The sequence below is a fragment of the Coregonus clupeaformis genome, chromosome 34 (assembly GCF_020615455.1).
Source record: "Coregonus clupeaformis isolate EN_2021a chromosome 34, ASM2061545v1, whole genome shotgun sequence".
Taxonomy (NCBI): Eukaryota; Metazoa; Chordata; class Actinopteri; order Salmoniformes; family Salmonidae; genus Coregonus; species Coregonus clupeaformis.
This window is the reverse complement of record NC_059225.1, coordinates 42,171,245-42,192,484: the sequence shown is the minus strand read 5'-3', so window position 1 is coordinate 42,192,484 and position 21,240 is coordinate 42,171,245. Positions and strand designations below refer to the sequence as shown.

The 21,240-nt window shown below is 45.4% G+C and overlaps 1 protein-coding gene across 1 annotated transcript in view; it reads right to left on the bottom strand.

Annotated features, from left to right (window-relative positions):
- Window positions 1–20,959, bottom strand: part of LOC123482484 (MAM domain-containing glycosylphosphatidylinositol anchor protein 1-like) — a 231,741-nt gene extending 210,782 nt beyond the window's left edge. Inside the window, exons 1-2 of the mRNA XM_045210359.1 lie at window positions 20,344–20,959; window positions 18,612–18,701 (exon numbers count right to left, since the gene is read on the bottom strand). Coding sequence (XP_045066294.1) covers window positions 18,612–18,678 — 67 coding nt within the window. The 5' untranslated portion in view covers window positions 18,679–18,701; window positions 20,344–20,959. The remainder of the gene's footprint in view (window positions 1–18,611; window positions 18,702–20,343) is intronic.
- Window positions 20,960–21,240: the final 281 nt, after the last annotated feature.

The window sequence follows — 21,240 nt, the reverse complement described above, 5'->3', positions numbered from 1 at the left end:
TTCACATTCCTCAACACTGCATAAACAATATGCATTTCCATAAAACACCTCATCTAATTGTGCCACAAAGTTGACAAGTCCAAGAAAAATACCAGGGTTGGTGGAGCCCTCAGTTTCATCTTTGCCTCGCAAAGCTAACTCAAACACTCCGCAAAACTTCACACACTGGATTAGCCGGCTGAGGATGTGGCGGTTCTTGCTAACCTCATCGTTGTGGCGGCGGACAGCTAGCCTGTATCCCTCATCCAGTTGAGTGGCAATGTTCACTCTCCCTAAAGCAGACAATCTCAAACAGCAATCCATGTGGGTCTTTGACAGCTCATGTTTCTTAATCTTTTCTGAAAGATGGTGCATGTCCGTTACACCAGTCGCTGTCCAAGCGGTGCTGTCTGCCGTGCCGCCTTCAGGGTGAAAGAGTAAGCAGGGGTAGCAGAAGACTGCATTAGCTACATCGCAGCCTGCTAGCCAGGTTTTTCGTTCGTACCAATTTCTGGAAAATCCTCGGGTGTAGGACTTTCCCCCTTTAGTAGAAACCTGTTGAATTATTAAATTTGGTCTGGGAGGTCCTAATTGTTTCGTTGCCAATTTATCTTGATTTGTTCGCCGACAAAAAGGAACTTCTTTCAAAGAGACAATCGAGTTGCACTGAACGCTAGCCATCTTGACAGTAGTACGTGAATTGATTAATGCTGCTACCCGCTCTTTTCTTAGTTACGTTCATGGTTATGTTACGTATGACGAAAACGCGTAAGTGCAAGCCCTCCCGGAACCCATAGAGATTGTATTGAAAGCTCTGATATTTGAAAAAGAAAAGATTTTACATGAGAGTCTATGAGAGACTTCTGGGGCGATTTTCAACCTGACTGAAATCGCCCCAAATAGGGCGGGGCCATTTGAAGCACGACTTTAGCCTGATTGGACATTTAGTGGCAGATCAGACGTCTAGATTAGAACACTGATAACTACTGTTGCCGTGATATAATTGATTAGAAAAAAAATCCCTTCCTTTTCCCGTTTGGCAGTGCGTCGCCCATATCGCCCTAATGAACACACCGCCCCTGGTTGTAAGTAACAGCAAACTTTCCAGGACATAGACATGTCTTATATGGGCAGAAAGCTTAACTGCTTGTTAATCTAACTGCACTGTCCAATTTACAGTAGCTATTACAGTGAACAAATAACATGCTATTGTTTGAGAAGATTGCACAACAACAACAAAAACGCATCACAGCAACTGGTTTGATACATTCACCTCTGAAGGTAAATAATGTACTTACATTCAGTAATTTTGCTCTGATTTGTCATCCTAAGGGTTTCCAGAGATAAAATGTAGCATAATTTTGTTTGATAAAATCCATTTTTATATTCAAATGTAGGAACTGTGTTCTACAGTTTGAACCCCTGCTGTCTCTGGCTCCACCCCCACCCCGCCTGGCCATCTATATGTGTGAAAGTTAGTGTATAAGCTAATGATCCATCATGTATGACATTCCTGGGAGTGTGTAAACTTACATTCTGTATTACAATATCATTTGTGTATGTTCTCTATAGTTATGTACTTGAAAATGTATCAATTGACCAATTCGGCACATGTGGGCAGACTTGATACAAAATAGTCCAGTATTGCAACGCTTCACTGGATCAATCTGAAACTTTGCGCGCACACTGCTGCCATCTAGTGGCCAAAATCTAAATTGCGCTTAAACTGCAATATTATATTGTCGCCTTTCTCTTGAATTTCAAAGATGATAAAAAAATAAAAATACAAATGCATGTTTTTTTGTTTGTATTATCTTTTAATGTGTTATATTCTCCTACATTAATTTCACATTTCCACAAACTCCAATGTGTTTCCTTTCAAATGGTATTAAGAATATGCTATATGCATGCTTCAGGTCCTGCGCTACAGGCAGTTAGATTTGGTTATGTCATTTTAGGCGAAAATTGAAAAAAAGGGCCCGATCCTTAAGAGGTTAATATAGTATATGGCTTCCTTTGAGGCTCTCCCTCGCCACTTCTGTTTCTCTGGTGGTTTAGTCCATCCCTGACTGTCCCTTGTGTCTACTGAGAGAGAGAGAGGGAGAGGGAATGATGAGTGAAATGAAGAGGGAAGGGAGAGTTGGAGACAAGGTGGGAGGGAAAGACTACATACAAAGAGAAGGAATGAAAGTTAAGAGCATTAAATCAAATGAAGGAAAGAAAGAAGGGGGAAAAATGAAAGGATAATAAAAGGAAAATAAGTAATGAAGATGAGAACAGGAGAGAGAGAGAGAGAGAGAAAGAAGAGAGAGAGAGAGAGAGAGAGAGAGAGAGAGAGAGAGAGAGAGAGAGAGAGAGAGAGAGAGAGAGAGAGAAAGAGAAGAAGAAGAAACAAAACAAGCAAAAGTGGAGGGAGAGACGGCTGTCCCTGAAGTAAGCAATGTTCTCAACGCGGCTCACACCCCTCCTGTCACCCTCATGTATAAGTCATGGCCTGTCAACTGTTCCAACACACACACACACACACACGCACAGTCTCTCACACACTGAACCCTTTATTTTTTCTGTCCCTTGGCCATAAAGAGGATCTGAAGTCCCATCACTATCAACCTCACCCCTCTTGGTAACATCTGACCGAGCAGACGAAAGACGAACTACAAAGCTTTCTTTGACAGTTCCCCACAAAACTCTTTCTCTCTCTCTCTCTCTCTCTCTCTATCTCTCTCTCTCTCTCTCTTTCTCTTTCTTTCTCTCTCTCTCTCTCTCTCTCTCTCTCTCTCTCTCTCTCTCTCTCTCTCTCTCTCTCTCTCTCTCTCTCTCTCTCTCTCTCTCTCTCTCTCTCTCTCTCTCTCTCTCTCTCTCTCTCTCTCTCTCTCTCTCTCTCTCTCTCTCTCTCAGATTGCTTTATTGGCATGAAATACAATTTGTAGATATTGCCAAAGCAGTATAGTGGTACAGCATAAATACAGTACAATGCAATGAGGATAATAAAATACAATAATTTCAGTAGTAATAATTATAGTACATAATCATGTTGTATTGTGTAATCTTCGTTCGATAAATGTAATTCAATAAAAATAATATTATAAAAAGAAAGAATGGCTAATGAATTACAAAATGTACATGGATCACCAACGAACTATCATGGTCCAAGCACACCAAGACAGTCGTGAAGAGGGCACGACAAAGCCTATTCCCCCTCAGGAGACTAAAAAGATTTGGCATGGGTCCTCAGATCCTCAAAAAATTCTACAGCTGCACCATCGAGAGCATCCTGACTGGTTGCATCACCGCCTGGTATGGCAACTGCTTGGCCTCTGACCGCAAGGCACTACAGAGGGTAGTGCGTACGGCCCAGTACATCACTGGGGCAAAGCTCCCTGCCATCCAAGACCTCTATACCAGGCGGTGTCAGAGGAAGGCCCTCAAAATTGTCAAAGACTCCAGCCACCCTAGTCATAGACTGTTCTCTCTGCTACCGCACGGCAAGCGGTACCGGAGTGCCAAGTCTAGGTCCAAAAGACTTCTCAACAGCTTCTACCCACAAGCCATAAGACTCCTGAACAGCTAATCATGGCTACCCGGACTATTTGCACTGCCCCCCACCCCATCCTTTTTACGCTGCTGCTACTCTGTTAAGTATTTATGCATAGTCACTTTAACTCTACCCACATGTACATATTACCTCAACTACCTCAACTAGCCGGTGCCCCCGCACATTGACTCTGCACCGTTACCCCCCTGTATATATAGCCTCCCTACTGTCACTTTATTTTTACTTCTGCTCTTTGTTTTTCTCAACACTTTTTTTTTTTTTTTTTTTTTGTTGTTGTTTTATTCTTACTTTTTTTTTTTTGTTTAAAATAAACGCACTGTTGGTTAAGGGCTGTAAGTAAGCATTTCACTGTAATGTCTGCACTTGTTGTATTCGGCGCATGTGACCAATAAAATTTGATTTGATTTGATTTGATTTGATTTGGATGATGGTTACACTATGTATTACTTGTGAGTTATGTACATTGTAAATACAATGTATTTTTGTCTCTCCCCTTTTCTATAGCCAATTGGTGGTCCCTGGGCCTGTATTTGTTGAGGATCTGTCTCTGTTTATTCTGTGTTTTTGTTTCATTTTCCCAATTTGTCAAATAGGAAGTTTTAATTTCTGTAACAATCTTATTGATTTCCCTGTGTGTTTGGATAATAGGGTTGTTTAGTGTTTTTAACAGCTGACATAGGGGACTCTTTTCAGGGTTCAGCTCTTGGGTTTCCAGTGATTTAAATTGTAAGGATGTTTTGGGGCTTAATTTCAAATGGTGCCAAAGTTTGAGTGTCCTTTTCTTTATGTTTACAATTAAAGGGAATATTCAGAGCTCCGCTCTGCATGCATTATTTGGTACTTTCTTTTGGATATTTAGGATAATTCTGCAGTTTTCTGTATGTAGATTTTTTATTGGGTTTTTCTCCCAATGCTTATAATCATAATTACAGTTTGGACCCTAAACCTCGCTTCAATATAGTGCAATTGGTAAAATTACACAATATAATATTTTTTACCAGATTTGGATAGGAACATTTGTTTTTGAGAATTGTCTTTTTATGGAGTAAAATGCTTTGCGGGATTTTTCTTTTAGTGCATTCACTGCCAAACTAAATCCACTAGAGGCACAGATTTTTTGTCCCAGGTAGTTGTACCATTGGACGTGTTCAACCATGGTATTTCCAAATTTGAAGGAGTGTCTGTTGCTCTGATTACTGGTCTTTTTCGGGAAAATCACAACTTTGGTTTTCTGAAGGTTGATGTTGATTGCCCAGTTGATGCTGTATTCCCAAAAAATGTTAAGTTGTTATTGTAAACCTTGCTCTGTTGGTGACAGTAGGACAAGGTAATCTGTGTAGAGCAGGAATCTGACCTCCTCATCTTTGAAGGGCTGCAGATCGGTCCAGCAACACTGCTAGTTCGTTGATGTAGACGTTGAACAAGGTTGGACTTAAACTGCATCCTTGTCTCACTTAATTTTTTATTGTTCTGTCTAATACTACATCTGTTGTTCATGTAAAGAGATTTTATGATGTCGTAAACTTTACCCTCAACACCACTTTGGAGGATTTTGTAATATAATCCATCATGCCATATGGAATTAAAAGCCATTCTTAAAATCAACAAAACATGGAAATACTTTTCCTCTGATGAACATGCTGGTTTATTAGAGTGTGTATGTGGTCTGTTGTTCTGTGTTTGGATAGAAAGCCAATTTGTTTTTTGCTGAGAGCGCTATATTGTGTGAGGAAGGTCTGTATTTGGTCATTGAGAATACAGTAAAACATTTTCCCCATGTTACTGGTGACACATATTCCCCTATAGTTATTAGGGTCTAATTTGTCAACTTTTTTATATATGGGGGAAATGAGCCCCTGGTTCCAAATGTCAGGGAAGCAGCCACTCTCCAAAACCAGGTTGAATAGTTTTAATAAGGCAGCTCATCAGTACTGTGTTTAAGCATTTCATTCCTGATGCTGTCAGGGCCCCTCTCCCTCTCCCTCTCCCTCTCCCTCTCCCTCATCCCACCCTCCCTCCCTCCCTCCCTCTCTAACCATGTAAAGGTCTCTTCACTTCTCAAAGTTTCCTAGTGGGACTCGCACCTCGGGATGGCCAGCCCTGACACATGAAGTTAATTGGCGGAAGCTTTGGGGTTAAGCCGGCCCGTTGGGAGGTGGCCCGGACTGCTGCGACATCGCTAGCCCCCGCTAGCCAACGAGCCCGTCGGGCCGGGTGTTAATGCTAAAGTAAACCACAGTGGATCGGGACTTGGGCTCTGACCTGGAGGTTAATAGAATTTCTGTGTACCTTTAGCCAGCTACCCAGCCGACCACACTGCCAGGACCCCATTAAATAACAGTAAAATGGTCTGACGGTGAAGTACACATACTTGGTATTCATATCACAAAATATATAAATTAACACTCTACATTACATTTCAATAGAAAATTTGCAAAACAGAAAATATCCTGCAACTGTGGAGGGGTAAATACCTGTCTATTTATGGGGAAATTACACTGATTAACTCTTTAGTATTATTATAAAATATTTAGCTTTATCTGAAACTCTAAGCCAGACAAGATAAACGTGCCTGTCTATATAATGAATGAGTTTGGTGGACTAAAATTATTATATATTAAAGCTTTAAACCTCTCACTGAAAGCTTCAATTATACAAAAGTTTTACTTAAACACTAATTGGTTCTCCAGTAGATTACTAAGAAAAGCTCATCCATTGTTCAAAAATGAACTTTTTGCCCTTACACAGATTACAACTTCAGATGTTTGGTTTATTGAAAATGTAACCTTGTTCAAAGTCTCTATCTCCCTTTCTCAAACAAGCCATACATCGGTTACAATTCCCATTTCATCCTCTGGAAAAGACGGAGGATATTACAAATATTATGGTTAAACTCAAATATACTGATTAATAAAAAATATTTAAAGAATATAAAACAAATGTTTTAGAAGGGTAATCTTTTTTAATGATATTATGTATAGGACTGGTAGTTATGTCTCACAGGCAACTATTGGAAATAAATGGGAAGGCTTGCTCAATACAAGGTTACAACCAATTGATTGCAGCACTACCGCAGAAATGGAGGAGGCAAGTGGAGGGGGAGAAGGTAGGGAACTTGTCTGTCTGCCATATATTAAGGACCCAAATTGGTTGGGGGAAACAAATTGCAGAAATAGAAAAGTATACCAGTTTCATTTGAGGAACAAAATGTTGACAGCTGCACCATACAGAAGTCTTGCCACAAACAAAAGGTTAAATATATGGGGCATACTGTCACGGTTTCGGCCGAGGCTGCCTCTCTTCCTTGCTCGGGCAGGCTTCGGCGTTCGTCGTCTCCGGAATACTAGCTGCCACCGTTGCATGTTTCTATGTTCGTTTGCTTTTGTCTGATTGTTGTTACACCTGTTATCGTTTAGTGTAATTAGTGTCCTATAAGTTCTCGTTGTGTTTGTCTAGTGTTGTGTGTGATTGTTTTTCACTGTCGTGCGTTTAGCTATTGTATATACAGTTTGCTCGGTTGAGCTGCTCTCCATTTCTGTGTATTGGAGTATTTTGTCGCGCGTATTTTCTGCGCCCGCTTTATTTCGCCTGCGTGCGGAGTTTCTCGCCTCAGGGCATTTGTTTTCGTGCTGTGTTTTGTTTGCAAACAACTAAAGTATTTTGGACTTACTTTGTGCGTCCTGCGCCTGATTCCACCACCTACAGCTACACTGACAGAATCACACACCATACTCGATGGAATCAGCAGGAGCCGCAGCAGCACAGGCGACATTGGAGGACAGGGTCCGCGAACAGAATGACCAGATCCTGCGGATGGGGTCCGCACTGCAGGAGGTGATCACCACCATCCGAGGCTGGGAGACCCGAGGGACTCCTCCACCGCCATCCTCCCTGCCCGCACCATCGGCAAGTCAGCCCATTCCCGCTCCGGAACCCAGAGGAGTTCGACTCTCGCTCCAGAGGGCCTACGATGGGACCGCGGCCGGGTGTCAGGGATTCCTTCTCCAGGTGGAGCTTTACCTGGCCACCGTGCACCCGGCGCCCTCGGGACACGAGAGCGTGTCCGCCCTGATCTCCTGCCTTTCCGGGAAGGCGTTGGAATGGGCCAACGCAGAGTGGAGGAGAATCGACGCTAACACCATCACCTACGACGAGTTCTCCCGCCGCTTCAGGGCGGTGTTTGACCATCCCCCGGAGGGGAAAGCGGCGGGGGAGCGTCTGGTCTGACTCAGGCAGGGGAAGAGGAGTGCCCAGGAGTTCGCCTTGGAGTTCCGTACCCTAGCGGCGGATGCAGGGTGGAATGAGCGGGCTCTCATCGATCACTACCGATGTAGTCTACGCGAGGACGTCCGTAGGGAGCTGGCCTGTAGGGACACCAGCCTCTCGTTCGACCAGTTGGTCGACATGTCCATCAGGCTGGATACCCTGCTAGCTACCCGCGGACGTCCCGAGGGGGGTCCGTCCATTTCACCCTCCAGCGCCTCCGGAGCCGTGCCCCATGGACCCGGGGGCGCTGGCGCTAGAGAGAGGAGGGGTCGGCTTACGAGGGGGTCCATCTCCTGCACCAACTGTGGTCGGGGAGGACACACCGCGGCTAGGTGCGGGGATGGCCTCCTCGGGGAGAGGACGACAGGTCCCGCACTGGGGGAGTCCTTCCAGGTGAGTAGGCGCCCCACTCACCCAGAGCTCTCTGTTGCACATTTCTGTATATCTGTGCGTTTTCCACAGGTAGCACCTCATTCCCAGCATAAGGCGCTGGTAGATTCAGGCGCGGCTGGGAATTTTGTTGATAAGAAGTTTTGTTTAGCCTTAGGGATTCCCCTTCTCCCTGTTGACGTTCCCTTCCCCGTTCATGCCCTAGATAGCCGTCCGTTGGGTGCGGGCTTGATCAGGGAGGTCACTGTGCCACTTAGGATGTGTGCGCAGGGGGGTCATCAGGAGATGATCCAGCTATTTCTGATCGACTCGCCTGCGTATCCGGTGGTGCTGGGCATGCCCTGGTTGAGTACCCATAACCCATCTATTTCGTGGCAGGAGAGGGCTCTGATGGAGTGGTCTGCCCAGTGTGTGGGTCGATGTTTAGGCGTTTCCGTAGGGACTACCTCGGTGGAGAGTCCAAACCAGGTGCCCGCATTGCACGTTCCCCCTGAGTATGGGGATTTGGCTATTGTGTTCAGTAAGTCGAGGGCGACGCGGTTGCCTCCCCATAGGCAGGGAGATTGTGCGATAGACCTCCAGGCAGGAGCTGCGCTCCCACGGAGCCATGTGTATCCTCTGGAGAAGAGAGCTATAGAGACGTACATAGACGAATCTCTGAGACAAGGATACATACGGCCCTCCACTTCCCCTGCGTCCTCGAGTTTCTTTTTTGTGAAGAAAAAGGATGGAGGATTACGCCCGTGCATTGATTACCGTGGTCTCAATCAGATCACGGTGAAGTACAGTTATCCACTCCCGCTGATTGCGACCATGACGGAGTCATTGCACGGGGCGCGTTTCTTCACAAAATTAGATCTCAGGAGCGCGTACAACTTGGTGCGCATTAGGGGGGGCGATGAATGGAAGACAGCCTTTAGTACCACCTCGGGCCATTACGAGTATCTTGTCATGCCATACGGGTTGATGAACGCTCCTTCAGTTTTCCAATCATTCGTGGATGAGATCTTCAGGGACATGCAGGGGCAGGGGGTGGTCGTGTACATCGATGACATTCTCGTGTACTCGCCTACCCGAGTCGAGCATGTGGCCCTGGTGCGCCGAGTGTTGCGGAGACTGTTGGAGCACGACCTGTATGTCAAGGCAGAGAAGTGTCTGTTCTTCCAGGAGTCGGTCTCCTTTTTGGGTTATCAGTTGTCTGCGTCAGGGGTGAAGATGGAGGTAGACCGGGTGTCAGCCGTGCGTAATTGGCAAACACCAACTACTGTGAAGGAGGTGCAGCAGTTTTTGGGGTTTGCGAATTATTACCGGAGGTTTATCCGGGGTTTTGGACAGGTGGCAGCTCCCATAACGTCTCTTTTGAAGGGGGGGTCCGGTGCGTCTGCAGTGGTCAGCCGAGGCGGACAGGGCGTTTGGGAGGCTGAAGGACCTGTTTACCTCGGCTCCGGTGCTGGCGCATCCGGATCCCTCTTTGCCATTTCAGGTAGAGGTGGACGCGTCAGAGGCCGGTATAGGAGCCGTGCTGTCGCAACGGTCCGGCGCGCCACCTAAACTCCGCCCCTGTGCTTTTTATTCCAAGAAGCTCAGTCCGGCGGAGCGAAACTATGACGTGGGGGACAGGGAGCTGTTAGCCGTGGTACAGGCCCTAAAGGTGTAGAGGCACTGGCTTGAGGGGGCTCAACACCCTTTCCTCATTTTGACGGACCACCATAACCTGGAGTACATCCGGGCAGCGAGGAGGCTGAACCCTCGCCAGGCGAGGTGGAATATGTTTTTGACCCGGTTCACATTTAAGATCACGTACATCCCTGGGTCACAGAACGGTAAGGCAGACGCACTGTCTCGGCGGTATGACACGGAGGAGAGGTCCGTGGAGCCCACTCCCATACTGCCGGAGTCTTGTCTGGTGGCACCGGTAGTGTGGGAGGTCGATGCTGAACTCGAGCGGGCGTTACGCACCGACCCTAGTCCACCTCAATGCCCGGAGGGTCGGAAGTACGTTCCGCTCGAGGTTCGGGATCAATTGATCTATTGGGCTCACACGTCACCCTCCTCTGGACACCCTGGTATCTGCCGGACAGTGCACTGTCTTAGTACCAAGTACTGGTGGCCCACGTTGGCGAGGGATGTGAGGGTTTATGTTTCCTCCTGCTCGGTGTGCGCCCAGTGTAAGGCGCCTAGACATCTGCCTAGGGGTAAGTTACTACCCCTGCCCGTTCCACAACGACCATGGTCTCACCTCTCGGTGGATTTCCTCACTGACCTTCCTCCTTCACAGGGGAATACCACTATACTTGTCGTTGTGGACCGGTTTTCTAAGGCCTGTCGTTTGCTCCCTATGCCGGGCCTTCCTACTGCCCTGCAAACCGCCGAAGCACTATTCACCCATGTGTTCCGGCACTACGGGGTACCCGAGGATATTGTGTCTGATCGAGGTCCCCAATTTACCTCCAGAGTCTGGAGAGCTTTTATGGAGCGGTTGGGGGTCTCGGTGATCCTCACCTCGGGTTACCACCCGGAGAGTAATGGGCAGGTGGAACGCGTGAACCAGGATGTGGGTAGGTTTCTTAGAACATACTGCCAGGACCGGCCAGAGGAGTGGGCAAGGTACGTTCCCTGGGCCGAGATGGCCCAGAATTCCCTACGCCATTCCTCCACTAACCTAACCCCTTTCCAATGTGTGTTAGGTTACCAGCCGGTTCTGGCACCTTGGCAGCAGAGCCAGATCGAGGCTCCTGCGGTGGATGAGTGGGCGCGGCGCTCGGAGGAGACATGGAACGCTGCACACGTCCACCTGCAGCGGGCCCTCCGACGTCATAAGGCGAGCGCCGATCTCCACCGCAGTGAGGGACCGGTGTACGCACCTGGTGATCGAGTCTGGCTCTCTACCAGAAACCTGCCCCTCCGCCTGCCCTGTCGGAAACTGGGTCGGCGGTTTGTAGGGCCATTTAAAGTCCTGAGAAGGTTGAACGAGGTGTGTTACAAATTACAACTACCTGTTGAGTATAAGAGTATTAACCCCTCGTTCCATGTGTCTCTTCTCAGGCCGGTGGTAGCTGGCCCACTCCAAGAAAGTGAAATCAGGGAGACTCCTCCGCCCCCATTGGACATCGAGGGGGCACCGGCGTACTCCGTGCGGTCCATCTTGGATTCGAGATGTCGGATGGGGGTCTCCAATATCTAGTGGAGTGGGAGGGGTACGGCCCGGAGGAACGGTGCTGGGTGCCGAGGAGAGACATTTTGGACCCGTCTCTCCTGACGGAATTCCATCGTGGGCACCCGACGCACCCTGCTCCGCGTCCTCCTGGTCGTCCCCGAGGCCGGAGTCGGCGCACGTCTGGAGCCGCGCGTCAAGGGGGGGGTACTGTCACGGTTTCGGCCGAGGCTGCCTCTCTTCCTTGCTCGGGCAGGCTTCGGCGTTCGTCGTCTCCGAATACTAGCTGCCACCGTTGCATGTTTCTATGTTCGTTTGCTTTTGTCTGATTGTTGTTACACCTGTTATCGTTTAGTGTAATTAGTGTCCTATAAGTTCTCGTTGTGTTTGTCTAGTGTTGTGTGTGATTGTTTTTCACTGTCGTGCGTTTAGCTATTGTATATACAGTTTGCTCGGTTGAGCTGCTCTCCATTTCTGTGTATTGGAGTATTTTGTCGCGCGTATTTTGTGCGCCCGCTTTATTTCGCCTGCGTGCGGAGTTTCTCGCCTCAGGGCATTTGTTTTCGTGCTGTGTTTTGTTTGCAAACAACTAAAGTCTTTTGGACTTACTTTGTGCGTCCTGCGCCTGATTCCACCACCTACAGCTACACTGACACATACAACCATCTCAGCTCTGCAGATTTTGCTGCGAAGAGACGTAATCATTAGACCATCTATTCTGGTATTGCCCCCAGGTTGCCTGTTTCTGGTCTCAGATTCAAGTATGGCTGAAAAATCATAAAATCGGTGGAGGAGAGGAGGGGAGGGGAAGAGGGGGCTGCCAGGGGGACTTGGGAATTTGATTGGGGCGGCTTCACTTCAAGTGTGGAATGTATGATTTTAAATATTAAAATAAATAATTAATAAATACAAAATACGTAAATAAATAACAAGGACTTGGGGAGAGGAGAGGAAGATAGTGATTGATAGTGGAAAACTAAAATTCTCTCTCAAGGATTTGTGTGTGTTCCTGTGTAAAGTAAGCAAAGTATGTCTTTGTATGTCTGCGCATGCCTGTCTGTATGTGTGTGTGTGTGTGTGTGTGTGTGTGTGTGTGTGTGTGTGTGTGTGTGCGTGCATGCCTGTGCATGCATGCTTGTGTGTTTGTGTATGCGTGCACACGTGTAAGAGAGAGGAGAGGGCAGGAGAGAAGGCAACCTGCTGGGAGCCACAAATGGAGAGGAAGGCCCAATAACACCGAGCTGTTATCCAGCCTCCCACCCCGACAACAACAAAAGAGCGGCACTAACTAGATGGAACTGGAGAAGGAGGGGAGGGCAGACACACACACACACACACAGAGAAAGAGCAGGAGACACACACACACACACACACACACACACACACAGAGAGAATCTCTGTGTCTCTCTCTCTCTTCTCTATCTCAGGGGTGAGATCAATTCTCCATCTATAGTGCTTTTCCACTTCATTCTGCCTATAGGAGGATATTACAAAGTGAGAGGGACTGAGATAGTATGAAAGGAGCGAGAGGGAGAGAGAAAGGAGATAGATGAAAAACGATAGAGAGAAAAAGAGAGGAGATGGAGAATGAGAGAAAAAGAAAGGTGATGGAGAATCAGAGAAAAACAGAGGTGATGGAGAATGAGAGAAGATAGACCAGAGACGATAGTGGAGAAACATAGCGATTGAGTGGAGATAGAGGAAATAGATTGAGAAAGAATAGCTCAGCTCTCAACCTTCCAAGGCCCCAGACAACATCTTCTCTCTCCTCCACTCTCCTCTACTCTTTCCCAGCTAAAAAGAAATAAATTGTGGCCCTATTCTGCCTGAAAATGGCTCCTGACTGACATTGTATGGGGCTTGGGGACTAAATACAGTTTATACTGCCATATTGAGTAATTGAATAATTTGTTATATTCAAATGTAGGAACTGGGTTCTACAGTTTGAACACTTGCTGCCTCTGGCTCCACACCCACCACGCCCGGCCATCTAGATGTGTGAAAGTTAGGGTATTAGCTAATGATCCATCATGTATGACATTCCTGGGAGTGTGTAAACTTATATTCTGTATTACGATATCATGTTGGTATGTTCTCTATAGTTATGTACTTGAAAATGCATCAATTGACCAATTCGGCACATTTGGGCAGACTTGATACGAAATAGTCCAGTATTGCAACGCTTCACTGGATCAATCTGAAACTTTTCACACACACTGCTGCCATCTAGTGGCGAGAATCTAAATTGCGCCTAAACTGCAATATTATATTGTGGCCTTTCTCTTGCATTTCAAAGATAATGAAAAAATATAAATAGAAAATGCATGGTTTTTTTTGTATTATCTTTTACCAGATCTGAGGTGTTATATTCTCCTACATTAATTTGAAAGTGTTTCCTTTCAAATGGTATCAATAATATTAATATCCTTTCTTCAGGTTCTGAGCTTCAGGCAGTTAGATTTGGGTATGTCACTTTAGGCGAAAATTGAAAAGAAGGGTCCGATCCTTAAGAGGTTAATGGAGGTGGCAAATTTTTCCAGACCTGGGTTCAACTACTACTGGAAATATTTTGCTTTAGTCTGCCTGGAGCGGAGTGACAGATAGGCAGGGTTTTAACATTTTGCAACTCTTCTATTTGTTTCCAATTGTGCCAGGTGTAACAGTTTTGCTTCCGTCCCTCTCCTCGCCGCAACTTGGGCTTGAACTAGGGACCCTCTGCACACATCGACAACAGTCACCCTCGAAGCACCGTTACCCATCGCTCCACAAAAGCCGCGGCCCTTGCAGAGCAAGGGAAACAACTTCTTCAAGGTCTCAGAGCGAGTGACGTCATCGATTGAAACACTACTAGAGCGCTCCGCAAACTAGCTAGCCATTTCACACTGGTTACACAGGCAAGCACAATTAAGCCTAGCTGAAGTATTCTAAATAATTTTGAGTAGTGTTTGAACCCAGGTCTGCGATTTTCACCATACGGCATCCAGTTCTCGTTTTATTTTCTTCTTTTTTTTCTTCTTTTTTTTGTATGGCAGGTCACTTCACTAATTAACTCTCAAGGACTTTAATTAAATAATAATAAAGAGGGAAAGGTCAGTCAACAATGGTCGACATTGACTGGTGAGGGGCGAGAGTGGAGGAGAGAGTTTTTAAGAATACGGATTATGTATGTGAGGGGGGAGAGAGTGTGTAGGTGTGTGTGCGTGCATGCGTGCGAGCGAGCGAGAGAGCAGAAAATCAAGAAGATTGTCATTGTCAGTGTGAAAATCTATGAGTGCGAATCAGAGTAAAGTCAGTTTTAAAAATATCCAGACTGCAAAGAAAGACTTTACAATACACATAGGTTCAGAAGAAAGGTTCAGAGGTGCCTATTTTACTGTGTGTGTGTGAGTGTGTGTGTGCATGTACAGTAATGTGTGGCCATTCATTTGACAATCCATTTACATTCCTGATACGATTCAAACTCCCAGTAGGGCCTTGGAGAAAATATTTGACATCATTACATTCAAAAATCTTCCTTCTCATAAAAGTGAATGTGACAATATAGTCATCTCTCAACAATTATGGAATGTGTTTCATTATAAAGTGTTGTTGTTCACTTTATTTTAGACAGTAATTAATTCATAGAGGGGGAGACAGTCAGGTTGGAGAAACAGTACAAAGGGTTGGAGTGGGGATTGAACCCCGGTCTCTAGTGGGAAGAGGAGTATGTGTAACTACAGCCAGGAGGGTCACTGCTAGACCACAGGACACTGCTAGACCACAGGACACAGCCTATGGGCTTTGCATTTTAATTACAAAGTTAACTGAGCATGGTTTGGTCATCGAAAGTAAGCAGGTCAGAGGCTTATGTCCATTCATTGTGTCACCTTGCTTTATTATTTACAGTCTGACGCTTAAATACTGCATGAATGTGTTAACCAATAGAGAGAGAGAGAGGGAGAGAGAGAGGAAGTGAGAGAATGTGTGTGTGGGTGTGTGTGTGTGTGTGTGTGTGTGTGTGTGTGTGTGTGTGTGTGTGTGTGTGTGTGTGTGTGTGTGTGTGTGTGTGTGTGTGTGTGTGTGTGTGTGTGTGTGTGTACAAATGAATGTGTGTGAGAGAGAAAAAGAGATGGCAGAAAAGTGAGAAGATTGTAATCACTAGCTGCGCTCCCCCTCTCTTCCTCTCTCTCTCTCTCCTGCCCTCCTTCTCCCTCCTTCCTTTGCGCTCCCCTGCCTCACAGCCATGGATAAATTATGAATGCTTATTAAAAAAGGGCAATATTCAACATCCAAAATAAACGCATGAGGCGGTGAGAGACATAAAAGAGAGAAACAAACAAAAAGGTGTGGAGGATGAGGAAGAAGAAGAGTTAAAGTTACGGGAGATCCCGGTGGTCACGGGCGCTATCCCTCTGGTCTTCTAGGCCTCAGGCCTTAACGAAGTAAGAGATGCCATTAGTTCAATTCATGAATACAGTAGTAGATGAAGTATATACGTGTCTGTATCAACAACTACACCGCATAGCCTTCCATGAGTGAGAGAGGGTGAACTCCAACCTGCGCATTGACATGGAAATCAATGGCACAATTTATGTTTGGTTGCAAAGAAATTATTAACATTACTTAGTGTAACTAGTGACCCTTCATGACAATCCAATCATATTTTAAATTACCCCATCAGTGGTGAGGAAAGAGTGTCCATGCCCCTTCCACCCTTTGAGTATAAGTTTTCCTTTTCAGGCACAGATATAGGGTCAGCCTGACCCTGCCCAAATCTTAATTTAACCATTAGGCCTAGGTGTAGAAATGCATAGCTGATCCCTCGATTGTATAGCTATCCCTCAATAGAGTATCTCTCTCTCTATTTCTCTCTGTCTCTCTCATGTTAACACCCCTCTTGATTGAAAAGTGTTAGAAGCTTTAGACAACAATATTGAAAATGCAAAGCAGCACACTCGATGAACAGTAAAGCAATGAGGGTTCAAGGGAGCCCGAGTTGTGATAGCAACAGTAGCGTCAGCCGCTACAGTATCTAAAGAAAAGCCTACCTCCACTAGCGTCTTGTCCAGGCAGGAAATGTAGGCCTACGATGTTTTTTGTTTATTTTTACTTGTACATCAAGCTGCCTCAGGCAACATAAACAGGAGATATGCTAACCATATGCGCTGCTCTGGCTCTGAAAGGGTTTACTTATTTACTTCATGGCAGGGCTAACGAACATGATAGGCATACGAGGGCTTTCGGAGCAGTAGCATCAAATCAGGCGTTCTTGTGGCATTCGGCTCCCAGTGGACAGCGAGTTGAATGTGTCTCCATAGGAAGTGAGAACATTCTAAATAGACGAAAAGCCATTTTAAAGCTCCTCACTACACAGTCGTGTGCCAAGCTCATGGCAGATTTCCCGACGTTTCCTACTGTTCTTGCATAGTTATCCGTCTCGCACCTGTGTAACATCGCACCTGTGTAACATATTTAACTGAAGCAGCAGGAGACCAGACTCGTAGCGTTTGTTGATTGCACAGTGAATTATTAAGGCTAAGGTCCTTCCTCCTCGTAGCCTAAACCTAAGAATCATCATCATGACCACGAATGCAATAGAATAATACTGACTTTTGACTCTCTCTCGTCGCTTGTAAACTTGTGGGTTTGGGCAAGATACATTTGTTATGGGCCTAGTTCGTTAAGAGGTAATTTGTATTGCGCACAATATGCATTCATTCACATTGGCCACAAAAAAATGGGAATTCAAAACGATCTATCCAGGATGAGCTCACCAAACCCAGTCGGATCCGCAACGCAAGTTATAACTAGTTTGAGGTCATACTTATTAGTTTGAGTGCAACCACGTTGCCAATAAGCACTGTACAGCGCCCATGCGACAACTGAGCGAATACTATAGGCTACATCAGACAACAGAACAATGCATAACCTGAGCAATGCAAAACCTAAACATGTCATACATATAGGCTTTCACGGGAAGTAGACAAACACATCGCCATGGACAGGTAGTTTCTCAAAGTAAGGCTAGTGAAGATATTTACAAATATATATTTTTAGAATGAATTAGCAAGCCTGCGCTAGACATTTAACATTTAGAGTGTGTTGTGCCCCGGTTTGGAGAGCTGGAAAGGGTAAAAGTGTGATCAGAGAGCTTTACATATTGAAGCTACTTTCCTTGGTTTAAATATAATTTGTATGTAATGTGCATAGTGCCGATGCCCCTATAAGGTCTAAGGTATATGTGCGCAACGGAATCGGAATAGGGAAGTTCAGCACCACGGGGCAGTGGACAGCAACAGTCTCATGCGCAGCCACTCCACACTAGGAAAATCTTCTTTTTTTACCCAAACTTTTTTGCATTGTGGAATAAATGACAACTAAACAAAAATATACCTCTCAACTGTTCCTTTGAAATCCTAGTTATGTCCTCATTGCTCACACACAACACAGCTAAATGTCTAAGTTATTCAACAGTCGCATCTGTGCGTTGGGCGAATGTGCTGCTCTGGAGCAGAATATCTCACATCATAAGCTCCTGTAGCATTTAAATACGACGTTCATAATTTATTTCATTCCAATTTCTTGATATAGCCTATAGGCTTGGTGTGTCACGGCCAGTAAAGACTATGTGGTGATGATGTTGGGCGCTGTCGTATTAAATTCCGGCCAACACATCCAACCGGCGAGTGGTATTAAAAAACAAAGGCCACCCTCCAATTAAGAGTTTTCAGACCTCACTCTTATTAATGAGCCTATTTAGGTAGCGTGTGCCTTTTTAATCTGCAGTTTACTCGATATGACAGTGCAGGGCCGCTCCCGTAGTATGTTCGATGATAACTATGTAGGTTTCAATAGGTTAATTATGCAATAGCCTACTAGGAATCAGCCCGAGGCCATGCTCTTCCTGCTGACTTAATAAACATTACCGAGGACTTAGTATGCCTCCTACTATTTCTCATTACAATGGAAATGTCATGTGAAATTGATTTTTATGTCAGGCCATTTGCATATGCCAAGCAAGACAGTGGTGGAAATGCATTAGGGCTATTATTATTATAATTGTTAATTTTAATAATATTATAGTCTAACTAGTTAATGACACCGATAAAGAAAATGTAGGCTACTGGGACAAGACAATTAAGATCATATGATGAATGGGGAAAAAAGTAACCAAACCGGACTGTGTCCACTGTGCAATAACTCAATAGTTGCGCCGCTTATTATCATCATATTACACTGAATGGACACACAAACACACACACACCCACACACTTTCGTGTCTCTTACCGTAAACTCCTTGCCCTCGTGTGTATGGGTGGGTGATAGAAAATAACAAAATCCAGAAAAGCTCCATCTTTAGCTTCGATCCCTCATAACCTGGAAATAGTCAGAGAGAGAAGAGCAGGTTTGAGTGAATAAGAAGAGGGCATGAGAGCACCGTGACTAGATCGAATGAGCCACGGTAGATTGTAGCGTGTAACAGCTACAGTAGGCGAGTTTATAATCCAGACGAGAGAACAAGTGGGAAGTCTATCAAATATCTGTTTGTTCTGCCCCGGAAATCGTGTCAACTCCCTCGCACAGATAATAAAATCACAATAATTCGTGAGTTAAAGTAATTTCGCATCGCATGCATTGTCTCAAACCGGGTTAAACGATGGGCAATTCAGTTGCAGACCCTGGATTATCGAAAGATTACAGGACAGCTCTGTCATGGTCCTCTCTGGATTGACAGGATTGCCTAAAGTACTTATGGTTTATTTCTGAAATTGCTAACCGGCAGGTAAGGGCAGCGAGCATTACAATATTTCAAATGGTGGCCAGAGTGCTGGGGTCATTCACCCACCTGCATATCACCACGCGCATAGCCTATATTAAGCACATGTGGGTGTATACACGCGCGCGCACACACACACACACACACACAGGATATGTGGACAAAAGCCGTAGGTTCTGTATTTATTTTCTCAGTTCACCTTGTGTTCTTGAACGGAGCCCTGTTTCTTTGTGTTCTTGAACGTAGCCCTGTCTTTCATTTTTGTTCATTCATTTCACCGGTGTTAGTTACTCACCTGGTCTCATCAGCTGCTTATTTAGTTCAGTTCATTCTGTTTGTGCATTGTGAGGTATTGTTCGTTTTGACTCTACTAAGCCTTTTCCTAGCTCGTTTGTGAGAACCAGTTATAGCCTTCAGTCCTAGTTTTGTTTCAGCTACCTGTTTGCCTACCTGTGTATGACCATTGCCTGCCTGTGACCACGATTCCTGCCTTCTGCGACGGCGTAATAAACACCTGCCGCGCTCTGCGCGTGAATCTACACCTTTTTCTCCCTGAGTATTCATTACAGTATCATTCATTCAGAAAAAGTTGAACATTTCCACGATTACAAATAGGCTACATTCCTCACCCAATAGGCGATACAAATGGAGTAATAAGCAATAGACAACTGTGCCAAATCGACCACGTTAACTGACACTTAAAGTGTGATATTGTGGTTTAATCGAATGGCTATTAAAGGGAGGTGGTAGTAAACGAGTCAATAAAAATGATAGAATGATTGATGCATTTTGTCACTCAATCTGGCGACTGATTGAGCTTTTCCTAGCCTGCATGATGACCCATGATATTTGTAAATGGGAAATGCACGTGTTTATTTTAGAAAAGTAGCCATAGTGTATACTCGATTATATCTAGCTCATCTTGTGTGTCTCAAAAGCAACTACAGTCTGCATGTATTAAGTCTGCACGCGCTCTCTGACCTCACCCCATTGAGCATGGGGACCTTTCCGCATTAACTGGTGCTTACACATGTCCCACGTTTGAATAGTCTACTTAGCCTAGTTTGGGAATATAATACATAAGGTCGTAGGCTATAACATGCAGGAAGATAATATATCCAGGATCAAACTTTTAAGACAGTATTCTACTGCCAATGAGTCTGTCCATAAGTGAAGCATATTGAGAGAAAAAAATCGCAGTAAATGGGATCACTGACAGCAATTTTAGAGAATTCCATTTACCTTACTCAGAGGTGTAGTCTGCGCAGCGGGTGGGCTGTCTTGAAACTAAGTCTACAACGCGATATTCCGAACCCTCATGCGGCTCAGCGATAATTCCGTTTCAAGACCCCCTTAGATGTCTTACCATAAATGCGTTGTAAATTTAGGTATCCCCACTTAGGTATTCCGGTTTCGTAGAATTTCTTAGTTCCAATGTCGACTTATACCAGTTCTCAAAAGAGTGTAGAAATGTGCTAAAAATTCACCGGCTAACTTTTAACGCACGGAACCATTAGTTTGGATTTTTTAGGGCAGTCGCTCCTTGTATCCACAAAGCGGAGTCTTCATAAGCGCATGCAGTCCGAAATGACGCCGATTCTCTCCCTTTCGGCGTTGAATCTGCCTTCTTTCTTACGCCTCTTATTTCTTAAAACAGTTCAGTGGCAAAAGATTTCAGTCTTGCGTAGGTTATTGGAAATTATAGGCTATAAAAATAAGGTCCCTCTCTCCATACACTACACCGCTTCTCCCCTCGCGTCTCCAAGTAGCCTACTGTTTGCCAGAGGAAGTATGTGCGCAGACTGAGAACGATGTGATGGACTCCTTGGCCAAAAGAGGCACAGCTTAGATGCGCACGTCTCACTGAACAGGTTGTCAAAGACAGGCTCATGTAGCTTCTGCCTCTCTCGCTCTCGCTCTCGCTCTCTCTCTCTCTCTCCTATCTCTCTCTCTCTCTCTCTCTCTCTCTCTCTCTCTCTCTCTCTCTCTCTCTTGTCGGACGTCAATTCAACTCGAAATTCGCTTCTCCCGCCCCACGCAACATGAGTGACGTTCGCGAGCGAGTGACGAGTCAACGTTCGGGAGAAGGATGGATGGGTGGGGGGGGTAATTTGTTTTGTGGTGGTTTTGGTCGAATTT